The sequence below is a fragment of the Erithacus rubecula genome, assembly GCF_903797595.1.
Source record: "Erithacus rubecula genome assembly, chromosome: 14".
In the NCBI taxonomy this organism is placed as follows: Eukaryota; Metazoa; Chordata; class Aves; order Passeriformes; family Muscicapidae; genus Erithacus; species Erithacus rubecula.
Genome location: NC_136666.1, coordinates 5,265,643 through 5,292,179, shown reverse-complemented (window position 1 = coordinate 5,292,179; position 26,537 = coordinate 5,265,643). Strand labels below are relative to the sequence as shown.

At 41.3% G+C, this 26,537-nt stretch overlaps 1 protein-coding gene across 4 annotated transcripts in view; it reads right to left on the bottom strand.

The window, feature by feature from the left end:
* IGF1R (insulin like growth factor 1 receptor) overlaps positions 1-26,537 on the bottom strand; it is a 172,338-nt gene that overhangs the window by 126,902 nt on the left and 18,899 nt on the right. For 2 of the 4 annotated variants that reach the window (XM_079318207.1, XM_079318208.1), the window contains exon 3: positions 13,994-14,539. In XM_079318207.1, the coding sequence (XP_079174333.1) occupies positions 13,994-14,539 (546 nt within the window). Of the gene's footprint in view, positions 1-13,993; positions 14,540-19,461; positions 19,527-22,890; positions 23,064-26,537 lie in introns of those variants that run through there. The other 2 variants (XM_079318209.1, XM_079318210.1) reach the window with 2 other exon arrangements.

Genomic DNA, 26,537 nt, shown 5'->3' with positions numbered 1-26,537 from the left:
CCACACAGGGTGGAATTGCTCTGGATCCCACAAAATCCAAGGGGATTCACACAGAGGGAGAGACCCAGCAGCAGCCTGGCATTTCCACCTCCTCTTTGTGAATGGAGCACGGGACAGGCACAGGCAGGTGCTGCTCTGTGCCCAGCCAGGCTGGGCTGAGGTGAAGGACAGACACTGCCCCGTGCTGGGACAGCACCCTGCCCATCCCAGGGCAGCTCACTGACACGCACATGGTGGGTTTGGAGCTTCTGCATGAAGCACAATGAAATCACCAGGGGTGCCACCACTGGCTCCAGCAGGAGTGCCATGGAACCCAACCCCAGAGCTAAGCTGGGCATTTTTTTTTTTTTTAAACTACCTACAGAAATAGCTGCAATAATCAAAGGCTCTCTGACTTCCAGGCTTAAAAAAAGGGAAAAAAGCAATGGAAAGACCCAGTGAAACTGCTGTCAAAGCCAACTAGAAGATTAATTATAAGGTGCCTGCTTAAATAAATAAATCCAGTGTAATTGCAGAATCTAGCAATTACTACTATGGATTATAAAAGCCACTTCTGGTTGGCCTGTTCTAAACCAACCAATTTAAAAACCCATCAGATATATGAATGGCATAAAAGCCTGGGTATAAACAGCCATGTCAAGTGCATTGTCTGTCTTCAAGTAAATTATATTAATGAACCAAAATTGTTTGGTTGTTTTTCACACCATGAGACAATGTTTACACTTGGCAAAATCCTCTGGCCTAGATTTTCAACTAGGACTACTGGTTTCAGGCTCCTTACATTTGATCTGTCAGACCACCCACCAGAAAGCTGTGGAGCACAGCACTTCTTAAGAGAAATAAAATCTATTAATCAATCAGGGTATCTCATTGACAACATCAAATTTCACCATTTTTTCTTTTTCATTCACAGAAAATGTTGATAACACGTCAATCGTTAAAATGAGAATCCAAATATTATGTTAGAGTAAGATGCCACTGCGTCATAGAAAAAAACACACTGATGGCATAAGGAGTAGGGAACAAGATAAGAAATCAGTGGCAAGACTGCAGCAGTTCTGTCAGAGACAGGAAGCTGATATATACAAAAATCCTTCCTATAAATTGGAGGATGCTTTATTTTTATCGATATTGCCTTAGGATGGAGAGTGATTCAGAGAAATACCCAGCATTAATTCAGAAGCCCTGGTTTGCAAACCCATTTTGGCAGAATGTCCAGAGAGTAAGAACATGAGATGATTCCTTAATTAAAGTTCACTTGATGAGAACTGGCCTCTAAAACACACCCCAGTCTAGTACCTGAAGCTGCTAATACCTGCACCACTCTGTCTCAAGCTAGCAAAGTTTCTCCACCCAAGGCACAGCCCAGAGTAGCAGAAATAAAAGATGTAAGAAATCAAGTAGCACTCCATGCTCCAAAGCAAACCATCTGGCCTCAAATATTTTTCTCTACAATTACTATTTTCTTGTCTAGTCCTACACAATAGGTAGTGAGGAAATAGAGTAAAGCACGTCAATAGAAGCCTTCCAAAGGAAATGCACTCAGAGCAGACCCTCAGGAATACTTTCCTCACCTGGAGACAAGACTGCTACAGATGTAAGAGTCATTCAAGTACAGATAATGATTTATCTGGAAGTCGTTGTGAGAAGCAATTCCCTAGGATAATTAAGGCAGCTTGGCTCAGGGAGAGCAGAGGCAAAGTCAAACAAACAAGTTTGCAATCAGAGTAACTTGTATCCATGTTTGTGCTCAGAAGAGAAGGGCTTGCTAAACCAGAGTTCCTGGTCCCTGTTTAACTGGTTCATCACTTGCCCCTGGCTGTCCCATTAGCTTTCACATCTGCAGCAGCACAAACACCGTGTTTTTATTATTTCTGCTAATCTTATTTTCCATGTATTACACACAACACTAAGTGTTTATTACTCCAGCATGTGGGCAGGTTAAACCACACCTGCTTCACAAGAATGGAAAAAAAATTACTAGTCAACAAAGCACTTAACGAGAAAATTAAAAAAAGAGTTGAATACCTCCTTCACCTAATTCTCAAGAACATATTACTATAATAACATTTCTAGACTCTTCCTCTGTTGGTATTGCAGTTATTACACTTCAGCTATCATATCCTAGAAAGTTCCATTTCCAGACTGTCTTTCCAACTGTACAATGATAGAATCAGCCTTCTGTACCTGCAGCTCCAGGTAATACAGTTCAAAGATATTTCATATGCTCCAGGGAAATGGCACAAGCTACCCAACAGATCACCTCACTGCTGGGAGTGCAGCCTCCCACAGCAGCAGCATTTCACTGGATGGTCACTGAGAACCAAAAAAACCTCACCAAAATAAACTTAAAAGCATAGAAAGTCAAACCTTCATGTAAACTGACTCCAGAAAGCAAAATGACCAAAGACCTTGCAGCTTCCAAACTAAGGTACAAACATAGTCCCAAACATATTCCAGCTCTCTCACAATTAATTTTTCATCCACAAGACACACCCACTCACCCACACAAAGCAAAACAAGCCCAGCACAAACCCTATAAATTTAATCAAGGAAGGAAGAGCAAGCATGAGATGTTTATTTCTATTTTTAAATACTTGGGAGGTGCCCCAATACTCCCTGCCTAGATAGATAACTAAGTAGGTGCTCCAGAACTGTGAGATCCAGTGCACGATCTGGCACGAGCAGGCACATCCAAGCAGCAAAACATGAGAGAAGCTCAAAAGGTGATTAAGAAAGCTATTAAGAAAGGCTTTTGAAATAATTGTTTCCTCTAAGCCAGGATAGACACTAACTCAGGGTGTTGCTGCAGAGAAGAAAAAAATACATATATATATACATATATATGTCTGTATTTAAGCACACCAAAATGCTCTAAGCAGACTATGGTTTATAAAGAACAAGACAGTCTCCTCCTTGTTCCCACAGTTCGTTTCTGCCTCAAGCAAAGTTGGTTGCCACTCTGGTTGCTCTCTCCCTCACTCAAATGGTTTGCATAGCAGATATGCTGAACAATCAAGTTTGAACCAGGCCCTAATCCTGCTGACTTTTCTCGCAAAACTGCTGGAAAGGAATTCCTCCTGGCAGCTGCAGTGCCTCTGCTCATTAGTTTACCAAGCAGCAGCAGAATGAACTGGACAGGCACATCATTTCTGTGCTGCTCCTGCTGCAGAGGACAGCGATAAGGGCCAGGCAGGCAAAGGGAAGGCTCCAGTTTCCCAAACACAAACTAGGAAAGAGAACAGAAAAGCGAAGGTTAGAGAAAAGACAGCTTGCCAGAAGCCAGGCAAGTAACTGCCACACTTGCTGCTGCTGTGGGAACACAAGCTGGGAGGAAACTCCCTTCCCTTTGCTGTAAGATTTGGGGGTGGGAATGTCATCCTTTTAGGGTTTTTTTAACTCCTTCTTTAGGGCATTGTGTTTAAGCAGGCATGACACAGTTATTCACACCAATTCCGGTGTCTCCTGGATACTAGAAGAATGAGTAGGATAACATTGCAAAATAGCTGTCCACTTGCTCATGACATTCTTTGTCCAGACAGCACCCTCACATACAGGTCAGATCATGCAGCCCACTCAGCACACACAGAAAAGCAAATGTTTTTGCTTATTGCTATGCAATTTCCTTGAAGTAACCCCATTACAGCACACTTAATGTAAACAAAGCTTTGCACCATTTATGGGGACGGGTGAGCCCTGTGTTGCTGAACAACACTTCCTCCTCCTCCTCCTCCCAGGCCAGCTATCATTTCAATAAATATTTAATAAGTAGATGAGAAAACCAAGAAAGCTTCACAGCTTGAAGTTTTCAGGTACTACACGCATGATGTTGAATTTATCTACTGGAAAGCATATGGACACTGTCCAGAATCCAGAGCATGAACAGCACAGGACAGGTAGAGCAACACTGATCTGAGTACCACTAAAACAGTGCCATGATTAAAACAGCGATGCTGCTTCACAGAGCAAAATGTTCCTTTTAGACCAGGCAAGAAGCTGGAACTGAGACCTGTGATCACCACAGACTTCAGAGGCCTCCCATTGTCACCAGAGACATGCTGGAAGATTCTCCACTGCAGAAATGTCCTCTCACTCCCTCACACCTTTTCTCCTAAAGAGATCATCTGACAGGTGCAGATAACTCACCATTCAAAGAAGCATCCTAAGGGTAGAAAAATAATAAAACTTTTGCCTAGGAAGACTATGATTTTTTTCATCTGTAAGATGAATTTCCAACTACTTATATTTTCCTGTAAACCACTTGATCCTAAAGCAGCCCTTGAATTTAAAATCTCTCTACAGCTGGTTTGCTGGAAGCAGTATTTGTTTTCCCTGCCACCACTCTTCATCTCCTGGGCAAGGTATTACTGATTATTTTAATTTCTTTTCTACAGAAGTGAAATGGATGCACACAGACAAACAACTGCAGAGAGCATAAGAGGAAGAAGGCTTCATCTCTGAATTAGGGATTTGCATAGTGGTTTTATCTGTAACACCCACTGCAGCACTTTATCCCAGACTCTCAGATCACAAAAGACAGAGCAGACAGTGACTCACAGCAATTTCGGTTCTGCATGTAGTGCTTCACGTGGACCAGCCAATTCTGATTCTGCCAAACAGCCTTCACAGGCACTCAAAGTAAACCAGCTTCTCTAAGAAAGAGTTCCTATTCATGTGCTGCCTTCATGAGGAAAGCTCCAGAGATGGAAGGGAATTTAGTCAATGTTTCCCCTTTGTGCTGTAATGATTTAAGATTCAATTAATACAACACAGGGAGGCATTAATTCCAAAACACCTGCCTTCATGATAACTGGATTAAGACCTCCAAACTTGCTGCACTCCTATCAGTGCCAGCCTGCCAAATGACAGCAGTTGTCAATATCGACCAACTGGAGGCTGGGTTTCTGCTAAATCCTCCAGCACTCTTTAAAGAGGATTCCCCACAAAACAGGAAGGGAAAAAAATAGAAAAAAAACACCCCACTTGACAGCTCTGAATTTGTTTAGCCAGAAGTCACAGCTCCTCCCCTGCACACTTTGAAGGCTGAAGACTGGAAACGCTCCTATCAGATCCTTTCAAATCCCTCACAGGGAAGAGATAAAACCAAATAAAGGGCTAGGGCATCCTCAGAGACAGAGCTACTCCCTCACTGATCAATACACACTGGGCTCTAGAGAGAATGGCTTCAAGAAACCATTTGGGGCAAAAGGCTGGCAGAGTGGGGAAGAGCAGAGCAACTGGTTGCATTGAGGGAAGAGCCAACAGGTTGGGGGCTTAGTGCAGGGCTTTTCTCCTCTCCTTGATCCCCTTAAAACAGGAGTTTCTTTGGATTAGTTTGGGTAGCATAAAAAAAAAAAAGTGCCTCAATTAAGACCATGTTGGTCTGAAATCAAGGGAGAAACTTCAGAGGCCCGTGTGCCAACCTAATAACCAACAAAGTGAAACACTTTCTTACCTTTTCAACACCACAGAAACTATTTCAACCACACAAGGAGTAGTTGCATTTCATTAATTTTTTCCTTTACACCCCTTCATCACCCTGACCTATTGGAACCACACTTGAAAGCTGGATTGGAGCGCTCAGTGATACATAACTTCCATTTTAGTGAAACAATCCATCTGCTCCATGTGACTCAGAGGCTGCTTTAAGAATGCAATACTGTTTAGGCCAACGGTTGCACCGCACAAAGTGTTTTGTTCACATGCATTCCTTTGGGATGACAGAGCCTATCCACGGCCGTAACGGTTGGGGCCTGTGGTTTTTTTCCCTCATCCGCTGAATGCTGCAGTGACTAAGCTGACAAAAATTCCTAGCCAATTATAAACCCACTTAAAGAGACAGGCAACCCCCCTGCAACCTTCCCTTGCTATCCTATACGGGAAGTTTCTATACATAGAAAAACATCTCCTCCTCCTCCCAAGGCCTGCGTTGATATAAAAGACTTGCCCTGCGCGCCCAACACTTCAAACATGCTTCCTAAATGGCATCATTTCCCAAAACTACAACCTTTAATCATCCATCTATACCCCTCACACATCAACTGAAGAAATAAAAAAATTAAGGCACATTGAGCCCATAATTGACTGAAAAGTTAGAGAAGCCATTAATGGTGGAAGATGGGCACACTGGAGAGGGATGAGCCTGGGCAGCTATGGAGCAGTGTTCATTAAGAAGGGAACAGCCTATAAACCAAATATATTGCAACCAGGAAGGAACACATCAGGAGAGTCACACGTGGTATACACAGCAGAAGTTTGATCCACCAAAGAGCACAAACTGAACTTTAACTAGCAACAACTGAGAACTTCTGAGTTGCCCCTGAAATCCCTCTCAGCGACCAAATTCCAAAGAAAACACCAGCCTTTCCCAAGAGTCATGTGCTGAATTCACTCTCGCCTACACTGTCAAGGGCTACACAAATACATTTAATAATTAGCCCAGGCATATAGAACTGTGCTTTGGGCAGGTAACTACACGTTCCCTTCGCCCAGCAAGAAACAGTAAACAAAAAAATGGAGAGAATGGCACATGGTTTCCAGCTTTTAAAAGCCAGGCTCAGGGGCACCTCAGACTCCCCCCATTTTATGGTGGGCAAACTCGTTGCTAAATCATTTTTAGCGCTCGGCTGATAGCACATGCACATTCCATTCCCGACGCCCAAAGGAGGGGGAGGAAGAGACAGTCGACAACTGAACCAGGCTGAGTTCACCTCAGAAGAAAAAGGCAATTCAACAATATGTATTAACATATTATTATCCAAGCATCTTTTGATTAAAGTTAATTCTCAGAGTCATAGACTGAATTGAGAAGGAAATCCCACTATTAGTGGGAAAGAAAGCTAAACAAAGGCTGCTTCAGGACTGTTAAACACTGAAAAACTTGTTTGCCACTTAAAAATGACTTATGAAAATGCTGCAGGACAATTAATTCCCACATTCACATGTAGGAAAAATAGGAAAATAGTTCCTCCCATTCAAAATTTTTAAAGAACATGATTTCTATCCAGGATTGAGCCCAAGTTTCCCTTTCCTTCAGCCCATTTCAAATTTAATTGCAGATCAGTCATCACAAAAGATGTATTTCTACACATTCCATGAAAATGGGACAACTGGACAGGTGGAGGACAGATCAATTTAGGGCCTCCCACCAAGATAAGAAGACAGCAGTTCAAGTTCACCCCTTGTCTGACATCCATACAAGCATTACCTGCCAAAACTGAAATCCCTAGGAAAACTCACAACCCACTCCAAGCTGGACTCATTGCATGGATAAAGCCACAGAGAACTGCAGAAAATGTTAAGCCAGGCTGTCCCTGTGACATCTGCAAGAACACAGCAAAAACACAGCTTTCTTTTAGTTCTACACTTGACATTTCCCTGACATTTTCCCTATAACTCTGCTAGCTATTCCCAGCTCCCAGTTGTTTTGCAAATTCATCATAAAATTAAAGCCTTACATTACATCTAATTAACTATCCAATACAATTGTCTATTCTATTAACAAACATTTGTCTAATATATATCAATGGGGCCTGGAAATCCATATTAAGCCTGTTAATGAAAGACTTGATTCAAGTTGAGATTTGTATTTAATTGCATAGATTTAACATAGCACTTGCTGCACAGGAAAGTAAACCAAAAAATCTCTAAATAGGACATCACCCTCAGTGTGCTCAGGATGAAAACAAGTTGTTAAGAACAGCAAAGTGTTGCAAGTAAAACCAAAAGCATTCTGTTTCTAACCCTAGCTAGCACCAGATTATCAAATTTCAAAACATCACTAACATAGTACCTCTAAAAGTAAATTCAGGATGCGATTGAAGTTTTAAAATAAGAAAAATAAAAGGAAGTGCTTTAAGTTCAAAATAAATAAACATCATCTTAGAAATCCTCACTGAATGTGATGAAGCCATCATTTCCCTCTCCCCCTCTGCTCCACAGCCCCAGGTCCCTTGGGCTGCAGTCATTCCCCTCTCCCATGAGCTTCCACATAATGCAGGGTTAGACCAGGACTTCTTTTCAAGTACTCCCTGTTAGAAGGTTGTCAGGCACACAGTGTGCAATCTGGGGATGCTTTTGTATCCTCCTGTAAGGAAGAACTTTTCTTTCCTTCCCCAGCCTTTACCACACAGCACCAGAGAAAATGAACTGAGGAATGAACACACAATTACTATTTCCTATCAATGACCTCCCAACTGCATTTCTACAGGGTTTTTTCCTGACCGTGAAACAGATTCTTAGCACAAGACAAGTCAAATAAATCCATTAGAATGGTCTCTATGTAAAACAGAATTTGTATTACTCAGAGTAACTGAGCACATACATTTGATCACCCCACTACCTATAAGGAATTGCAGTATCACTGAAACGGCCTCATTTACTGTCTCATTCCACAACACATGGATTACCCCTTCCCGTCATTTCAAACAACACCAAGAAAAATAAATTCTTCCAGTAGCATGAATGGCAACCAAAATGTGGCTACACATCACCTGGTGACCATAAATACACTTCTGGACTGACAAAGATAAAGCAAGTTGGAGCAAACACAAAATGCGACATCTTCAGAAGATGAAAGTGTGTGTGTAAACTTGAGTAGAAAATACACAGGGTACTTTCAAAAACTTCAAACTTTTCTCATTCTTTATTCCAAAATAAGGGGAAAAGTTCTAAATATTTTCAAAGTACTTTTTAAAGTTCACTGCTTTTTTTTTTTTTTTTGGAACACGGAGCAAAGTGGTGGACTGAGCTCACTGCATCATCTTTTCATACTGGAAAATGAAACTCCCAAATTTAAAGACCTCTCAAAACAAGCAGTCCTCTGCAAATCTTTGTGCCAAAAGAAACTAGGAAGCCATGATGAGTACTTAACATTATCACATAGTTTTTGGTGGCTAGTGCAGACTGTAAGATTCTTCCCAGGTTATGCCATTTTATAACAGAACAAAGAAAAATGGCAAATATACATTTGTTTAATTTTAGCCCTTTTCTCAGAATGTAAACCACTGCTACAGTAATTAACTGCAGATTGGCCTAAACTGCTCTGTGGCTATCCCAGCTTACTAATTAAATATGCTCTCACAGCCATAATAAAAATTCTGGGAAACCTCTGGCTGAAGAGCAAACTTCTCAGGAGGGGAGCGAAAGTCAGCAAAAAACTTCATTCAGAAAGAAAACACTAACAATTTTTTTTAACGTACTCCAGATTTTTCAAACTCAGAGACACCAACTGTGTCTTTTACAATTATTATCTTTTTATCTGTTTATTCCTTTCAGAAGATGTTTATTTGCTGGAGAGTTTGCATACCAACCAACTACAACCAACAAACAACCTGTCCATTTCAAAACATGGTCAGGTTTATATGATACTTAATTTTTTTAAACCAACAAAGCCAGGATTAGTTACATAGACAAGCTTCACTTAACATTATACCACACCTAATTTGCTTGCTGAAAGAGTAAAACTTAAAGCATGTTGTCCTCTGCTGACATATATATATCTACTATATTTCAGTGCTTTAAAAAAAGTACCAGCAAACAGGGAAAAAAAAAATAAAGCATGCAAACAATTTTAAGCAAAATAAGAATACTTTGATTCATCATCTCTGGCTCCCAACTTCTTCCCCTCTCTTGCTGCCTACACAGTTCACGTATGTTCACTATTTCTAAAGGACAGAAGAATACACTGAATTCTCCTCAGAGAGGGAAAGACAAGGAGAGAAAAGGGGGGGGGGGGGAAAAGTGCAGCACATGGCTTTCAGCACTACTCTGCTGAATCAACAGGGAGCAGATTCCCAGCTGGTGCACACTGTAAGCACTGCACAAGTCAATGGAGCCATGTCAAATGACACCACTCAACTGCATTATCTTCTGAGCTCCGTGTAAACAAACAGGAGCAGATTCCGAATATTTGTGAGAATACATCATGTTACTGTCTCCATATGTTTAAACATTTTAGTAGAAGGCACATATGGACCACTCTTCCCACTCACTGTCATTCTCTCCCTCCCGCTCCTCATACACCGCATCTTCTCGGGCCATTGTCAAACCAATTCAAAAATGAATAAGGATACATTTTCATTAAAAACATTTTGTGCTTAGCTGCCATCTGCTTCATCGGCCTCCAAATCCTCACATGCCTTTTCCATGGTCCTCAGTTTCACACATTCAGAAGCTCAAAGTTTTCTCCTGTTGTATTGTGCAGTGAGGTCTACGTGAGCTATTGTTTCGTATCAAATTCACCTCTTTTGAACCAAGTGCTTAATGCTTACAGCCCTAATCCATGTTCTCTCTACAATGCCAGCTTACACATCCTTTTTTTTTTTTTTAATTCCTAAACTCTAATCTTAAAGCTGCCTCACACACTTCAGATCCTCTCTGTCATTGTTTTTATGGGAAGCATGGCTATTCCACCCCTTTTGGGAAATATGGGAGCTCTAATTTGCTCTCTCACAAGGCAGGGGGACTCAGACTCTGCTCTCATCCTGTCCCACAAAAGCAGCAGTTGAGGCCAACACCCATTACCCACATACATAACAGCTTGCCTCCCCCATAACCAGAGCCCTTGTCTGTAGGGAAAGTTTCAGCAAGTATTTGAGCATCTCCAGCTTAACTGGGGGAAAGAAGACAAATAATTAAGATGGGGGTAAAAAAACCAACAGGGCACCATAGGTCTCATATACAGATCACTGCTAGTTTTGTTATTACTTCCCCAAATAGTTTGCCCACCCCATTTCTTATGGCCCTAGCAATAGCAAAAGCATCTTAGGAAGCATTAGCTGGACTTGCTTGAAAAAGAACACAAAGGTTATGGTAGACAAGGGATCTTGAACTTCCAGGCAGGCTTTCAAGGGTGTAATTTAAATTTGGTTTCTGCAGGCTTGGAAAGGCCTAGTGACTAAGGCAGCAGACCTCAAAAGTTAATCATCAGCAAGAGGAATACAGAAAACAACCAGAGTTTTCTTTACAGCAGACCACTGGACAGGCAGAGCCAGTGTGCCATCAGACACAAGTCCTGCATGGGGTACAGCAGAACAGTTTTTCTGGTTCTCACATCAGTTGCTGTGCAAGATGCAGGCAACTTCCATAAAACCTTTCCAGCAGTCAAAACTGCCAGAAAAAAAAAAGTAAACATAAAAGGCCATAGTCTCATTTGTATGTCTGGATGCTCAGTTTTTATCTTTTCCATCTCTACCTGTGCCCAAAGCACTGATGCAAACAAACAACTTCAGTACTCTTCTTTTATCTCGAGGGATTCTTCTGTGTGGACCTGCAACCCCAGCAAGGCCCAGCTGGCATTTAACACACCAACATAAAAGTAGGTGCAAGTCGGAGAGAAGAGAGCATGCCAAGCCCAACACAACATGCTGCAGCTCCAAAGAGAGCAAACTAGTATTGCTGCTGCCTTGGGGCACTCGAAGGTAAAGGAATGTACACTACACAGAAACCAGGGCAACCAAACTGGCAGGAGAGCTGCTGACGCCTTATGCTGAACCTTAAAAATACCCAGAAAAATTTCTAAGTTACAGTTTCTTTGTAGCTTGCTCTTCTACAGAAATGTTCATGGATTATTCTAAGTCAGACACAGCATATCCTTCCCTCCCTCCTCCCTCAGCATTGTTCCTGCACAAGTTATATTGAAGGAAGCACAAGCTTCTTCCTTTGTTTGTGAGCAAGAAAAAGAAGGAAAAAAAACAACTTCCACTCAACAGCAAAACTACAGAAGCCAGGCTACTTAAAGTACCAAGTGTTCCCACACAACATTTACCCACCAACTTCAGATCTTCCAGTGTAAAACCTAAACAAGGACAAGAGAGATTTAATACACACTCCTCCACAGAGCCAGAGCAAAGAAAAATAAAAAGGCACAAAGGAGCACTGAATGATAGAGAGCATTTTCAGCTTGACATTACTGTGACGCACAAGGAGAATGTCAGGGTTAAATTAGATACTGCACTAGAAAAATATTCCCTGGAAAATAACATAGGTGTCAGATCTTGACCGGTAGGAAAATGCCAACTGAAACACTCACTAACTGAAAAGTCCTTCCTTCTATTCCTTTTCATGTCTTGTGTGATTTGTACTGCAAGAGTCCTCTCCTGATCAGGAGTTCATTGCCAAAGTGCCCAAGCAATCTAGCAGGGGAGACAAAAAGCTTCCTTTGGAACAACTGCACTTTTATACCTCCCTTGTTTTTCTTCAGAGCAGGAGTACTTTGGGATTGTTTTCTTTCTACATGAATGGCCTGAAAATTTAAAGTCATCTTCCTCAAAGTCTGTGGCTTATCACAACAAACAGATTAGAACAGGTCCAAATTTCTGACTCTTTTTATTCATTAGAACTTGATCATTTCTTTATATGCTGTACATCCTAAGATACTCTAAACCAAATTGTTTTTCAACACTGTAATGCTCCTAACAAGCCTTTCAAGGCTCTCTTCCAATACTTGCTTTCTTCTTCACAATCTCCCATGAAAGGAGATGAAAGCATATATATGGAAAAAAAAAACATTACCTGCACTCTTGCTTCAAAGTCCTATCACAGTCTAACTATGACCTCATTTTATTTAAACAAATTTCTTATGCGTATTTGGGATCCAAATTCTTTTAACAGTTCCTTAAATGCCAAAAAAGTTCTTTTGCACATTATTTTTGTCTACTCCAAATAGGCAAAGCATACAACAGAAAGCAAGTAAGTTGTTATATCTCATTAAATACACTCTTTTTACATCCATTCAAACCACTGAGGGCAATGAGGTTGCACAGGAGTCACCTCTGTAGACAACAGTTATACTCTGTTAATGAAGACATAAATTTGGCCTGCAGGACTCATAGCAACACTCCCCTTGCCCTGGGCAAAGCACAAAGTCTCCCAGTAACAGGCTGAGGGGGTTCCTTTGCTTTGTTTAAAAAACGAACTTTATTTCCTGTAAGTATTGATAAAAGCACATACTCTAAATGCCTTTTTGCAGAGGTATTTTTGGCATGTGTTGACTGAAACTGCCCTACAAGCTACTTTAATTGCAGTTCTAATTGAATAGGAGGACTCCACAAGCAACTGACAAGCCACTTAAGAAAAACACAACATGCCCAGATGAAGGTAACCTGAATACAGTCCCGATTTCTCTCACACTGGGGTGTTTTCTATCATTATGATAGCTTTGGTCAAGACTGCATGTGGAATTTAGGGATTGTTCCTCCCAGTGACAACTTTTTGTAATTAAGCCCTTCTGATACTGCAGGGCTCAGCTTCTGTAAAGTTACAGGATGAACTCAAAAAACCTGCCATGTAATCATGTTACCTGAGTAAACTATGTGTTTGTTTACTCTATTTTTAAAAAGTGGGACGAGATCAGGTTTTGTTTTTGCTAATACTTGCCTCAGAAAGACATAAACCTGCCAAATAGGAACAAAATAGGCAAAGGTAACTTCACTGGAAGTCAAGATATTCATGGACTCTTTGACTCTACTGTGAAAATTAATGTCAGTAAACAAGTCCTTACGTACAGGATTTACCATTACAGGAATGCCTGGAGGTGCATGCCAAGAGAAGCAAAAAACAAAGTCCAGTTAACAGCTTCAGCACAGCAACAGCTCTGGCACACATGGAATGTCACTTCAGCAGGAGGAGATGGCACTCGGTGGCCACCTCCTGCCAAAGTCCTCAAGGGAGGTAAAGCTGCCTCCAGCTTTGCTACAGTGCCATTGGTTCCACACTTACACTTCTCACCTTTTTCACAAGGAAGTAACTCGGGGAGTTGGTTGGGGTTTGTTTTATAGTTGCTCATTTGCTGTTTTCTTGTTTTTAATTAGAGTGAGACAAACCTTTACTGATTGGGGAAGAATCTATTTGTGCAGCAACTGGGTAAATCATGTAAACTATACACAACCAGAATAAAAGTTCCAGTTGCTGAAGAGCCTTAAAATAAAACCACAAAACTAAATGTTTACTTCCAAAAGAGGCAACAAAAACAGGATATCTACTCAAATCTTACTTTTCTGGCAGTGGTTGGTGGTCCAGCAGCGGTAGTTGTACTCATTGTTAATAGATGTCTTCTCACACAATGGCTTCTCCTCCATTGTTCCAGGACACAAGTCCCCACATTCCTTTGGAGGTTTATTCCCAACAATGTAGTTATTGGACACAGCATCGAGGATGAGAGACCAGTCCACCGTGGAGAGGTAACACAGGTCAGAGTTCTTCTCGATGCGGATGGCCCCGCGCGTGATGTTCCTCAAGTTGTGCAGCCCAATCTCTTTAAGATTTGTCATTTCAAAGATAACCAAGGCATAGTTGTAGAAGAGGTTCCTGCCACGAATGACGGTGAGGTTGGGGAAGAGATCACTGAGGCTTTCCAAGCCTGCCACACGGAACAGCAGCAAGTAGTCAGTGATGACAGTGAGCTTGGGGAAGCGGAAGTTGCGGTAATCCTCGGCTTTGGAGATGAGCAGGATCTGCAGGAAGCCCTCGATCACCGTGCAGTTCTCCAGGCGCTTCAGCTCGTGGATATCGTTGCGAATGTCGACATTTGGCCCGCAAACTGAAATGGAAAAGAAGGCAAGTCAGTAAATAAGGCACTCCTCAGCCTTCTGAAACTGGAACACAAGAAGGAGATCCTGACGGACATAAAATTTTTAATTAGGTTGCAGTGTTAAAATAGAAAATGAGTGCTTGATTTACACCTACACAGAATCTTCATTTCATTTAACCTATCACACTAAAGCACTACCAGGAGCAGAACGAGGATGGCAGCTCTCCCTATAATCTGCATTACACAGAGAAATGTTGGTTTATTACTGATGATGACAAGAGTGACATTACACTGAGGATACAAAGACAAATCAAATGCATTTGCACACCCAGCTTCAAATTGGATGGTGAATGTTTGCCCAGAGCAGAGCTTCAGCCACATCACTTCAAACCAGTCAGGTAAAACAAAGTGATCCACTGGTGACTCCTTTACTAATTCACCCCCCCCCCCACTCCAGTTAAGACACATGCACACAAAGAGGGCATTTCCCAGAAAATTACAACTGTGGCCTCAAATCACTCTTTCTTTCCAGGGTCACACGCCAAACAAGACCTAATTCTTGGAATACTAGTCTTGCAGTAGGTCAATAACAACACTAAATCCACAGAAAGCTGGTCAGCACTTCCTGCTCTGTGACTGGGAAGAAAACAAAGTGCTTGGACTTATAGCACTGAATTCATGTTTGCATGTTCCAGTAAACCAAGTTTCACTAATTTTGGCACCAAGATATAAAAAAGTCTCTTGAGTTCTAAGAAACACAGGATAAATTTATTTACAAGAACATGCAGCATCACAGTGAAGAATCTTTCCTTGAAAACAGCAGACTGAACTCTATGAACTTTCAAGAAAACAATGACCAAAAGGATTATTCCCTAATAAATCTATGTATTAAGTCTTTCCATATTAAAGACATATCACAATAACAATGTTAAACGGGCTGGAAGACATGTGTGTTAATAATGTAATATTTAGACACATACAATCCACTTGGATGTAAAACAAAAGAACCACAGAATGTAGAGAGCTGTTGTTCCTCAAAACTCTCAGAGCTGGTATTCTTTGGAAAACATGGAAAAAAGACTCCCCATTAGAGATACTAAGTTGCTTGTAAGCAAACAAAGCAAAATTCCTATTTATTTAAGCAACCCAAAACTCAAATAAACACCAAGTAATTCAATTTTGTGGAAAGGTTCTCTTTTAATGCATGCTAGGCTTAATTATTTTAACAACATCTTTTCCTCAGACAAGGGAAAGGTCTAAACAAGCACTGGAGCCAAAAACTTAAATTCTAACCCAGACAAATTGTCCAGAGATTCAGAAATTGCGCTGACAATAGAAAGCAGCCCTTCCATCCCACAACACTTATCTAAGGCTAATAACTTAAGCTAACAAAGGATCCAGAGCATGAGCATGCTAAAACCACAGCAACTCTAATACCCAACAAGGACTTAAAGACTTCTAAGTCTTTAAAAGACTAAAGGACTTTTTGGTTAGTGGGACAGAATAAAAAAATAAAATAGGGAGAGATCTTTGTTAGGAAACAGATGTTTCTACACAAACTATTACCTAATCTTCCTTCTGTAAAGATTCAAGCTGAAAGCAAAGGCTATTAAATGCAACTTGCTACAGTGAAGTAGCTATGTGCAAGAAAGTTCATACCCTAGACCTTAAAAGAAAATATAAACATTAAGACTAATGTACCACCAGGAACACTTGGTCCTCATGAGCTCTGAGACAGGAAATCACCATTTTCGTACATAGTGATTTCAGAAAAATTGGACTCTACTGCTGTGTCAAGGCAGAAATACGTGTCAAGGCTTGAACTTAAGGAAAGCACTAAAAAGGTTGAATGGGCTGGCACTACCCAGCTTTAGAAGCCAGATGGAAGAGGCAGAATGTTAACAGAACTCCAAGATAGTAGATCCAGTAAGAGATGCACTGGTTAGTGCAGAAGAAGTGAGGGATTCTCCCTTTTCTGTAGGAAAAATAACCTCAAGCCTTATTATATTCCTTTTAATACCCACATCTTGCTTTCAGCTTATGAAATCACCTTCTAAAGCCACAGACTCTCCACCCACTCTACAGATAGTGCCCTCTGTCCAAAGGGGATTTACACTCTGACACTGGGCTTCTCTTGTTTTGAAAAGGTGGATTAAAACACACAGTGTCCCCCATCAAACCCTTTTGTTTTCCATCTCTGCCTGCTGCCAGGCCAAGGTGAACAATATGGCTCCTGCTATGGCAAAGCAAAAGTAGCTGAATTTATTCTCCTGCCATAAAAGTTTAGAAAGCCTAACTGCTTCAAGCCCTTTATTTTGTTAAAGAAACAAAATTTGCACTTGTGCTGACATTTTGCAGGCAAGGTTCCAGAGTGATGGGTTTAAAAACAGCTGAGTTACAATACCCTAAAGAACAATTTGTAAGAAAAATGGCAGCAACCCTTAACTAAAGCATTATATATCTGTTCATGTCTCTGTTTGAGGCTGGGCTTTCAAAGTCATTGCTTTTAGCTTTATGTTTGTTTCAGCTCAAAAGTTACTTAATTTTAGATATTTAATGCTTTTATAAATCAATGAATTTTCTAGAGCTTTATGGCAAAAGTATGCACTCACTTGCCTCAGCTTTGAAACATCATCCCCTTAGCATGGAGAAGGATGAAGTTCAGTGGGGTCCCACATTAGAAAATGATCACAGATGAGTGGCTGTTGACATTTTTGATTTAAGAACTTGTTAGTTCATCTAGTGAGTTGCGTTTTGCAGAACTTTACAAATATAATGAGAAGGGCAGACACAAATGTGAAGTAGGACAAGCATCATGGGCCATCCTGACGCTTGGAAAAATCAGTTCCCATTAAAGCAGATATTTTTTTAAAAGAAATTTCTTTTAAGTTCACATTGTTCAACAGAGTTAATTATACCACAATGCATCATCTTTTTCTCACGTTTTTCTTGCTGCCCTGAAAAGGATTATATGAAAAACAAATTAATCAGAGCTCAAAGTCAACTCCAATTTCCATCTGGCTGTGCTCTGTTTTCTTTGGATGCCATTTGAGAGAAAGCATATATAGACTCACAATATAAACTGGTCTGTCAGACACAATGAAGTGCACAGAAAATGCTCTTTAGAGCATTTATACTCCATTTAACACTTTTGGATATTCCAGTTAAGAGAACTTTTTTAATATGACTAGGATAACTTGCCTTTGTTTTACGTTCAATTCAGAATTGGAAATTAACTATTATGTATTTATTTCGCTCACTAACAGAACATAAAAATGCAACAGCTGTTTATTACCCTGCCCCACTAGTTCTGGGTAGATTATAAACACCCAGGATAATTACCAATAGCCAGATTCATGCTGTTTTCATTCAGCTGCCTACAGATTTCCAAGCCTTTCCTTAAACTGCCTATCATTTATCAGACTTGGCCTAAACCAAGTACCTAATTCAGAGTCAGAAATTTGTTCTTTAAAAACAATGTATTTATTTGTTTAAAAGACAACTCCTCAGTATAGTACAATACTGAAGAGAAGCAACATACTCTTTACCCAAACACAAATGCCTCTCTGGAAACAGCTCTTTAGTCCACAAGTCCTGAGTTCTGCACCTGGTATCCAATAAAAAGCCCATTTGAGCCCTCTTTTCCTGGGAGCATCCCACAGGCAAACTGCAACAGAAACACCCACTGCACATCCCAGTCATCCAGATGACCTGCAGCCCATTCCTAGTCAGAGGATAGATCCAAGCCTGCTCATGTAACTGAGATGGGGTCAATGAACTACCAGGAAAAGTGATTGCACATAACAGGTTCATACGACAGGAGTAATTAATGCTCCTTGATCTGGCAGAGCCTCCTGGCAAGTCTCTGTGTAAGTGGTGCCCTGGCTGGGAGCAGAGCTGGGGCTGTGAACACACACACACAGCACCACTGCTGAGGACAGGCTGGGCAGGCTCCAAACAAGCTGTGTCACAGAGTGCAGTGATCCAGCAGATTCCTCTCGACCTTAACTATGATTTGCCAAAGCTTACTTGGATCATTAAAACCATTTTGACATGCACAACTGCCTTGTCACCTTGAGAAACACCTGCTATCTCACCATCATCTATTTACAAACAGTCATTTACTCCACACAGCAGCTCTTCACTCTTTTCCCATACCCACCAGTTCGTTCAGCTCACTGGTGACTCCTGAAAGAACTTGGCTGTTGCCTTTCAGTGTTTGGAAGGAACCCCTCCCTTCTTTCTGCAAAATCTAACGCTAGCACAGACAAAGCAGCAGAATGCTTTCTGCTCAACATTCACCCTACACTACAACTTTTGCTGGCTACACCACATCCCAGCTGGACATAAATTCATCACAGCTAATTCACTATCAATACCAAGGTGCTCGTGGGCAGCATTGACAGCTCACACGTTCACTGGTGTTAAAAGAGGATTCACTTCCTACATGAAGCAATTTCGTCACGATGCAGTTACAAGTTTTGTATTCCTCCAGGTTGCTCCAATGGGAAGTTCTACAGAAACACAAGTACATATGGTTTTTCTTGAAAAAAAAACCACATTCCTCGACATTTTAAGCCTTGCCTTTGACCCTTCACTTTTTTGGATGACATTAAAAGTTGTACTGCACTGTACAGTCTCAACATCTTCTCAACTAGCCAGAAGTTAAAGATGCAGCAACCACCCCTATCTGGCTGTCTCAACACCAAAAGGACTCAGGCAAAGCAGCTCTGAGTCACTGAGTCAAACCAGTACATCCCTTTCACAATCCCAAAGCCTTTTCAACACGTCTACTCCAGCTAGGTCAGGCTTTCCCTAGCAACAGAGACTTGTTCAGCCTGAGCAGTCCTTTACATCCCTGAAACGAAAATGGGGATAGACAGCCTGCCATGAGCATCTCACCAGCAGCCTCAACACCAACTCACACTCACCTTGCTCCTGATTTCCCTTTGTTTTCCCCCTTCTGACTTTGCTTCTGTGAGCACCGTTTCCTTTACTTCACAGAGATGCAAAGTTAATCCTAAATAAGGATACCTTGAGTGTTTCAGTTTCACAAACAGCATCCCTTTACACTGGCTGCTGAAAAAGAGCACTAAAGGTACAGAAATTGTTTTAATTCCATCTCGTTTTCCTGTCCAGGGATTGTAACACCCTTTCTGAGGCCAATTCTGTGATCCTCAAGGTTCCAAACAGTTCTTTTTTAAGGGAGGGCATGAGGTTGCTCAACTTCTCATCTACACTGAAATTCTGCACAGTTGGTAACAAGCACAGTGTGTTACCATCAGTGCTGGATGAATTCCCACACAAAGAAAGAACTACAAGGCTTAATACAAGAACACAATTGTGGCTGGTTCTACTTTTAGAGAGTAGCTTGCTCACACCACCACAGCTAACTTTGCCAATAATGGTTTTTCTGAGCACACTCCACTCCAAGGAGAGGTTGGCTTTCTCAGACAGTGACTGCAGCTCTCTGGTCAGCAGAGAGCTGATGTTACTGAGTGCAGAACATTGCTCTCTCTCCCAAACTGCTCTAATGAAAGAGACCTGACCACATCACCCCTCAGTAATGTCAGCTCAGTGCTGTGGGTCTTTCTGGGAGATCAGCACATCTTCTGAACAGTGTTGTTATTTATTCCCAACAGAGCCACTTCCTTTTCATCATGTGTTTTTTAGTTTTAATCTATGGCAGGTCCTTATAAAAAAAAGAGTCCAAAACAGCTACTGAATGTGGCTGCAGTCCAGCTGCCCTCATCCCAGATTCCCAGCATGCTGCATCTCTTTTCAGGCAAGCATCTCCAGAGTTCCCATCCCTCTCTCACAACAAAACATGTTTATTGCACTGAGTGGATTTAGATCAGCATAATGTATCATGGGCTGCATATTGACATGTTTACTATCTACTGGATCAACTCAATGGAGGGGTTGTCTGCCACACTGGAAAAAAAAAACCTTAGGGCTGTAAAAAAAAATTCCTAGAAGACACCAAGAGATTGAATCATGTTAGAGAAATGTCGTCAGATACTGCTGGGAACCAGGGAAGTAGCTTGGATTTCTGACACTGCTCAATGAAAACATAAGAGAAAAGAATTATAACAATGATTATGCACCTACAGGGTGTGTGAGAGACATGACCAGGGGTGTCACCTCTCTTGCACCAATGGAATTATTCCTTGCTACCACGAACTATTCTATATAAGTGTAGTGTTTCCTTAAATAAAGGACTTTTTGCTTCTCCATGGCAAGAAGGAACTTTGTTGCTATATTCTCTTCACCAGTCCCATAGCCCAAATGCAACAGGAAAAAAGAACTGAAGTTAGGATAAAGCCAATCATCAGGTTTGTAAGGAGCTATCCTACATGACTATAATGGCTCAGAAGAGAAGCAGAATGACACTTGAGTGAAAACATAAGCAATAGTCTGAAAATGTGATGCCCATCCAGATGATAAACAGGGGAAAGTATAATTTGACCTTAATATCTCTCTTCATTCTTACTCCTAAGAACTATACATGTTTTAAGGAAGCCATCATGTAGCCCGAAAAAAAAAAAAAAATAACCAAAAATAAAACCAACACCTTTTAGGTGTTAGTCATCACTGAACAGAGAGCCACTGCAACCCATGGCCTGGGCCTAAGCCTTCTTTGTTCCCATAGTTTCAATGGCAAAGCTAGAAAGTCTGAGAAGGAACAGCTTAGCAACCACAATTTCCCTTCAAGCCCATGAAAAGTTTCAGTACAGTTGCACCATTTGCAGACGTAAGGAAAAAAAAATTACTACTGAAGTCTCAGGATTCTTTAATTGCATACTCTGCAAAGAAGAAATTAAATGTGGAGTTCACAGAAATCAGTGGTTGGAGAGATTGCTTATGACACTTTACATTAACACAGGATTCCACCACCCACTGAGCTCTTGGTTTTGCCTCCGTAGTGACACTATGAATGAGATATATATTTTAGTGTCTTTAATGTACTTACACAACCTCCCACAAAATTTCTGTACTCTCTAAGCTCACCTATCCTGTATGTGTCACATCAATCACTAGATCTCTTCCCAGGGAAGCCAGCTTCTGTGTTACCTCTTGGGATGTCAGAACCAGTAACAAGGAGGGAACTAAATCTACATCACGATTCAAGCTGCTTCCCTACCCACTGAACTATTTCTCTTCACTGAATATGCTACATAAACCTCTTTACATTTACCAAGATTTTATGAAGCTACATCTCTCAGTGTGGGGAGGGGATAGATAAAAGGCACCTCATAACCCAGAAAACGTCAATCATTTTAGATTTTGCTAAGCAAGACCATAATTGAATTTCAACTTCTGTATTTCCAGCACTAGCACAACGCTGCCATCTTTGGCTTTCAAAACATGAAAGGGAATACTCAAACTCAAACAAAACCCCACTGTTTCCATTTGAATATAAGTCCTGAGAACATTCTTCATAACATATCTAAGGCCAGGAAGGAAGGTTTGGGTTGTTTGTTTTTTTTCATTTAATTACAAGTTAAACTTTGGAGGACAAAGCCAGACCACTATGATCTTCAAAACACTCACAGGACTGAAGATTATATTGCAATGTAGCTTGTAATTTCTGAGAAACACAGTATATTATCATTAATTCACCTCATGCTACTCATCACTCCTATCAACCCTTTACAGAATTGTTTTCACCCAGATTTGGAAGGAAAAAGTGGTGTCACAAGAGGCCAATTAAATCTGGTGCAAATACTTTAAAAGGCAACTAGATTTCCCTTCTCCACACACATTCTCCTTGTCTCCCACCGCCCTTAGAAAAATGCACACATCCTACTTTAATTTTCTCTTCTGCCACTCTACTAACTATATATTCTAAATCCAAGGGCCACTATGTTACCACGCTGACCAGAACAAAACATTCACAAAAATAACACACAAAAGGGCTACAACCCACATCACAAACTCAAACTGTCTCTGCCTTTTTGCTCTTGCAATTTTCAGCTGTTAGTGGCTAAAGATATCTCTGGCACTGTTGCTTGCCATGAACTTCCTCCAACTTCCCCATAAGTTTACACAAATAAAATTTCAGAATAAATCACGTTTTTGTCCCTCATCTCGCTTGCTTTCTCTCTGCCAACATTTTACTTTGAATATCAACAGGAACAGCAGCTTAGCAAAAATGGAGCCAACAAAACAAACTGAATCCCTTTAATAACACTGATTGATGCCTTCTCTACACAGCTCACCAGAGCAAGGAGGTCTAGAATTAGCCCAGCTCACGTGAAAGCATCCTCATGACAAGTCATCCCCAAATTAATCCTCTCTGACCGACTGCTCTGATACACCACATCCCCCAGGGGTTCCTGTGAAGCCACATCCATTACCTCCTGCTGCTGAAATAGCACATCAGTGCCTGGGTTGGCATGGATTCCTGCTCATCCTCCTGGGTGCACAGGGCAGGAACGGAGGGAGGATAACAGCCAGCCCAGAACTCCCAGCTACCAAAACCAGGAAAAGATGCACTAAACTTTTAACCCTGATCTGCAGTGCTCAAAGCCTGCAAGACTGCCAAAGAGGAGCTAACTCAAAGATGAGCCTCACCAGCAAATTCCTGACCCATTAACACCCATAGGTGTCAAATACTGAAAGCCATTGTTCGAACCTCACTGTTGAGCCGACCTGAGCACTCTAACCTCTGGCAAGCTGCTCCTGGGCATTTATAGGCAAGGGAAAGCTGTTAGAAGCACCAGCTGAATGCAATTCCAGGATAACTCCCTGCAATACTGCAGGTCGAGTTTGTGAGAAAATTGTCACACAACAACAAAAACACAAAAAAAACCCCAACCCTGCAGAAGAAAGCAGGTAATGCCTAAATCACTGAAGATGAGCCCTCTTCTCACAGGAGATGCACTTCAAACCCCTGCACTTTTTCTTATCCTGTGCTCTAACTTCCCTGACAGCACCGCAAAACGAGCACGTGCCATTCTACACAAAATATGTCACATACAAGTGAGTAGGTGGCACGTTATGATCAATAACTATGAGAGTAAAACTTTTTTTAATGGTGCTAATAATGTTTAAACCCAACACCAGCAGCTTCAGTCTAATTCCTGCGAAAGTAAAAATGGAAAACTGAAATTACAAGCTGTTTATAACACTGAATTTATGTTTCACAATCTGTGATGACAATAGAGCTTTGCAAAAATTGTCTCTCCTGGGGACTGTTCTTTCCACCTTTAAAAAAAAAAAACCAGTTGCGCGCATGATTTTATTTATTTGTTTTTAAAACAGCTGTCTGCACATCCAAGTGACTCAGCAACTGGCTGGCAGAAACCTATGGGATATACACTTAGGTAGCTGGGATAAGCAGCCAAATCCTTCCAGAATGAAAATTCATCATGTGGCTGGGCTCAGCAACTCACATTTAGGAAGACTTTACCATGTTCTTAGGCGCCTGCTGGGTTGCCACCCTGCAGTAATCTAGGAAAGCTACCGCTCTTTAAAAGCTTCTGGGGAATTTTTTTAGTATTATTATTTTCCAAAAATGGCTGGCTAATCAGGCCAGATCATTCAGGCTTCATTAGAAGCCAACTGACAAAACAGTATCATAACATACAATTGCATCCATAATGGTCAGCAAAGGATTTAATAGTGAGTCATAGATCCACAGAAAAATTACAAGTCTGATGCAATTACTCTTAACAATACGCAACACAGGGCCCTACTATGCTGTGCTAACCAGCTCTTAAGCAATCAAACACAGAAATCCCACATTCTCCGGCCTTCCACAGCAATGTTTCTGTTTTAACAAACTGAACTAAGACTTCCATTAATCCCGTATTTCCACCAAAAGAGAAACTGAACATGGTGCTAAAAAAAAAAAAAATTATCTAACCGAAGAAAAAGTTAATGCTATCAAACTTCATTTAACAGAACATGGAGCTCTCCCACCCCTCCCTTCACATGGCAGCTCCACAGCTTAAAAATCACATAGGTCATGCTGTAACCTGCTTTCTCAAAGCAGTTAAAATATGACCAACTTGAAATCCCCAAAAAGGGCTTTAAAGGTATTAAATTACATATATGCAGGTGCTGTGGGGCTTTCCAGCCATGAGCTAACTAGATTGAAAAAAGAACCTTCCTCTCCAAATACAAGGTAAAACATGTGGGCTGGCGCCAGGGACAAGGTAACGTAGTTCAGGTTTATCAACCAAAAACACTTGCACCACAACACAATTTAAGGCAAATGTAAACCAAAGCAGCTACACCAGGAGTTCTCAAGTGAGCTCACTCTTCTGGTGAATTGGATGCTTCTGACTCGCTTTTAGTATCACAAACACATCCCAAACAAGGGAAGTGTCCTTTGTACCACAAGGGCTGCATTCACACGTTATTTACTGACTCAGAGGCATCACAGCACAATAACCACGGAAAAAGAGAACCAAACACCTCTGTGATACCACTCCAGGTGAGCATCTCCTCAAACAAAACATCCTTAATGCACACAGAGGAGAAGCTACCAGACAAACAGGGTTAACTATGGGAAACCAAAGCCCTTTAGGCACAGTCAACCACTGGAACTCCAGGAGTTTCATTTCTCTGAAAATACAAGGAAAGCTTGAGTACAGGATTTTCAACGTATCTATGCAGATGTTCTCATTAGCACCTGATTGAACCTTACTGTAAAACACTAAAATTTTTTTTTAAAAAAGCTAAATAAATATAACTTGCTAAGAAGACAAGAGCCAACAGTGGTTTACTTCCAGCCACCTTCCACACTTACATTCAAGGTGGCATTTCAGCCCATACTGCCTATTTCACATTTGCATTTGCCCAAGACATTGGATTTCCAACCCCATACACAGTTTTTAGACGCTGCTGAGAAGCGCCGTGGGTGATGCACGATGCTGCAATTCTGGTGAGCAGAACAGTTCGGGTATTTAAGCAACCAGGCTCTGCTGAGTTCTATTGCTTGGCAACTGCAATTCCTGTCACCATATCCACTCTGATCTGAGGAGCACTGGAATGGCAGAGCACGCAGGAGAATTACTGCTCACCCTCTGGAAGGTGCTTCTGGAGAACCTGGGGTGCAACAGGTTACCCCGATGCATTTCTAAAAAACTCCCCCATGAGACAGCAGTGGGTCCAACAGGGTGACACAAATAAATCCATGGCACCTTTCATTCAGCAGCTCCTCATCAGGGATTACCTGCTCCACCCAACTCTCAACTAAAACTGGGGGAAGAGTGTTGCAAGAAGGGTGTTACAACACTCTGGGGGGAAGAGGATGCAGAAGTTACAGGAGACCAAACCAGGACAAACCAAGCAGCAGTATCAAACCTGGACACTGCTCTAAACACTCCCAACCTCCCCTCACTGGGACCTGCAGCAGCACAGATTTATTCCAGAAGGTGAATCAAGGCAAGACCAAGATGGAGAGCTCAGTCTCCATCACTGTTTTCACCCTTTACCTTGTATACACACCCCTCTCCTACCCAAAGGCAGAGATGAAGAACAAACCCTTAAACCTGACTGTAGGCAGCTCCCTGGTACTATTTCACTGTTTGTTCTGGTCATGAAGAAGGTAACTCAAGAAATTAGATGAAATTTGAGTCAAAAAATATGGATATCATCAAGGAGAGAAAAGCAACCGAGTGAAAGTTTTGTTTTTATAGTGGGTATATACAGAGGGATGTACACAGAACGAGATTTTAAGTCAGTCACACGACTTCAAAGTCATCTATAAAATTAGCTTGCTGCTAATTTTCACCAGGAAAAAGTGGATCTAAACATGGTTTACTAGGTTTAACCTGAACTGATTCTTGAAGTGCACAAATTTTTGAAAGATCACTATCTTAAAAGATCTCATCCTCTCAAAAATCAATGTTCATCTTAGGCAGGGGGACATGACACACTAGCAGTTTTTAGACTCAACTTTTTTTAACTAGAAAAAAGTTAAAATTTAAAAGTTAGAACGCAATAGAACTTAACTGTAATGACCTGGTTGATGGAATTAAAATAAAAATATCCT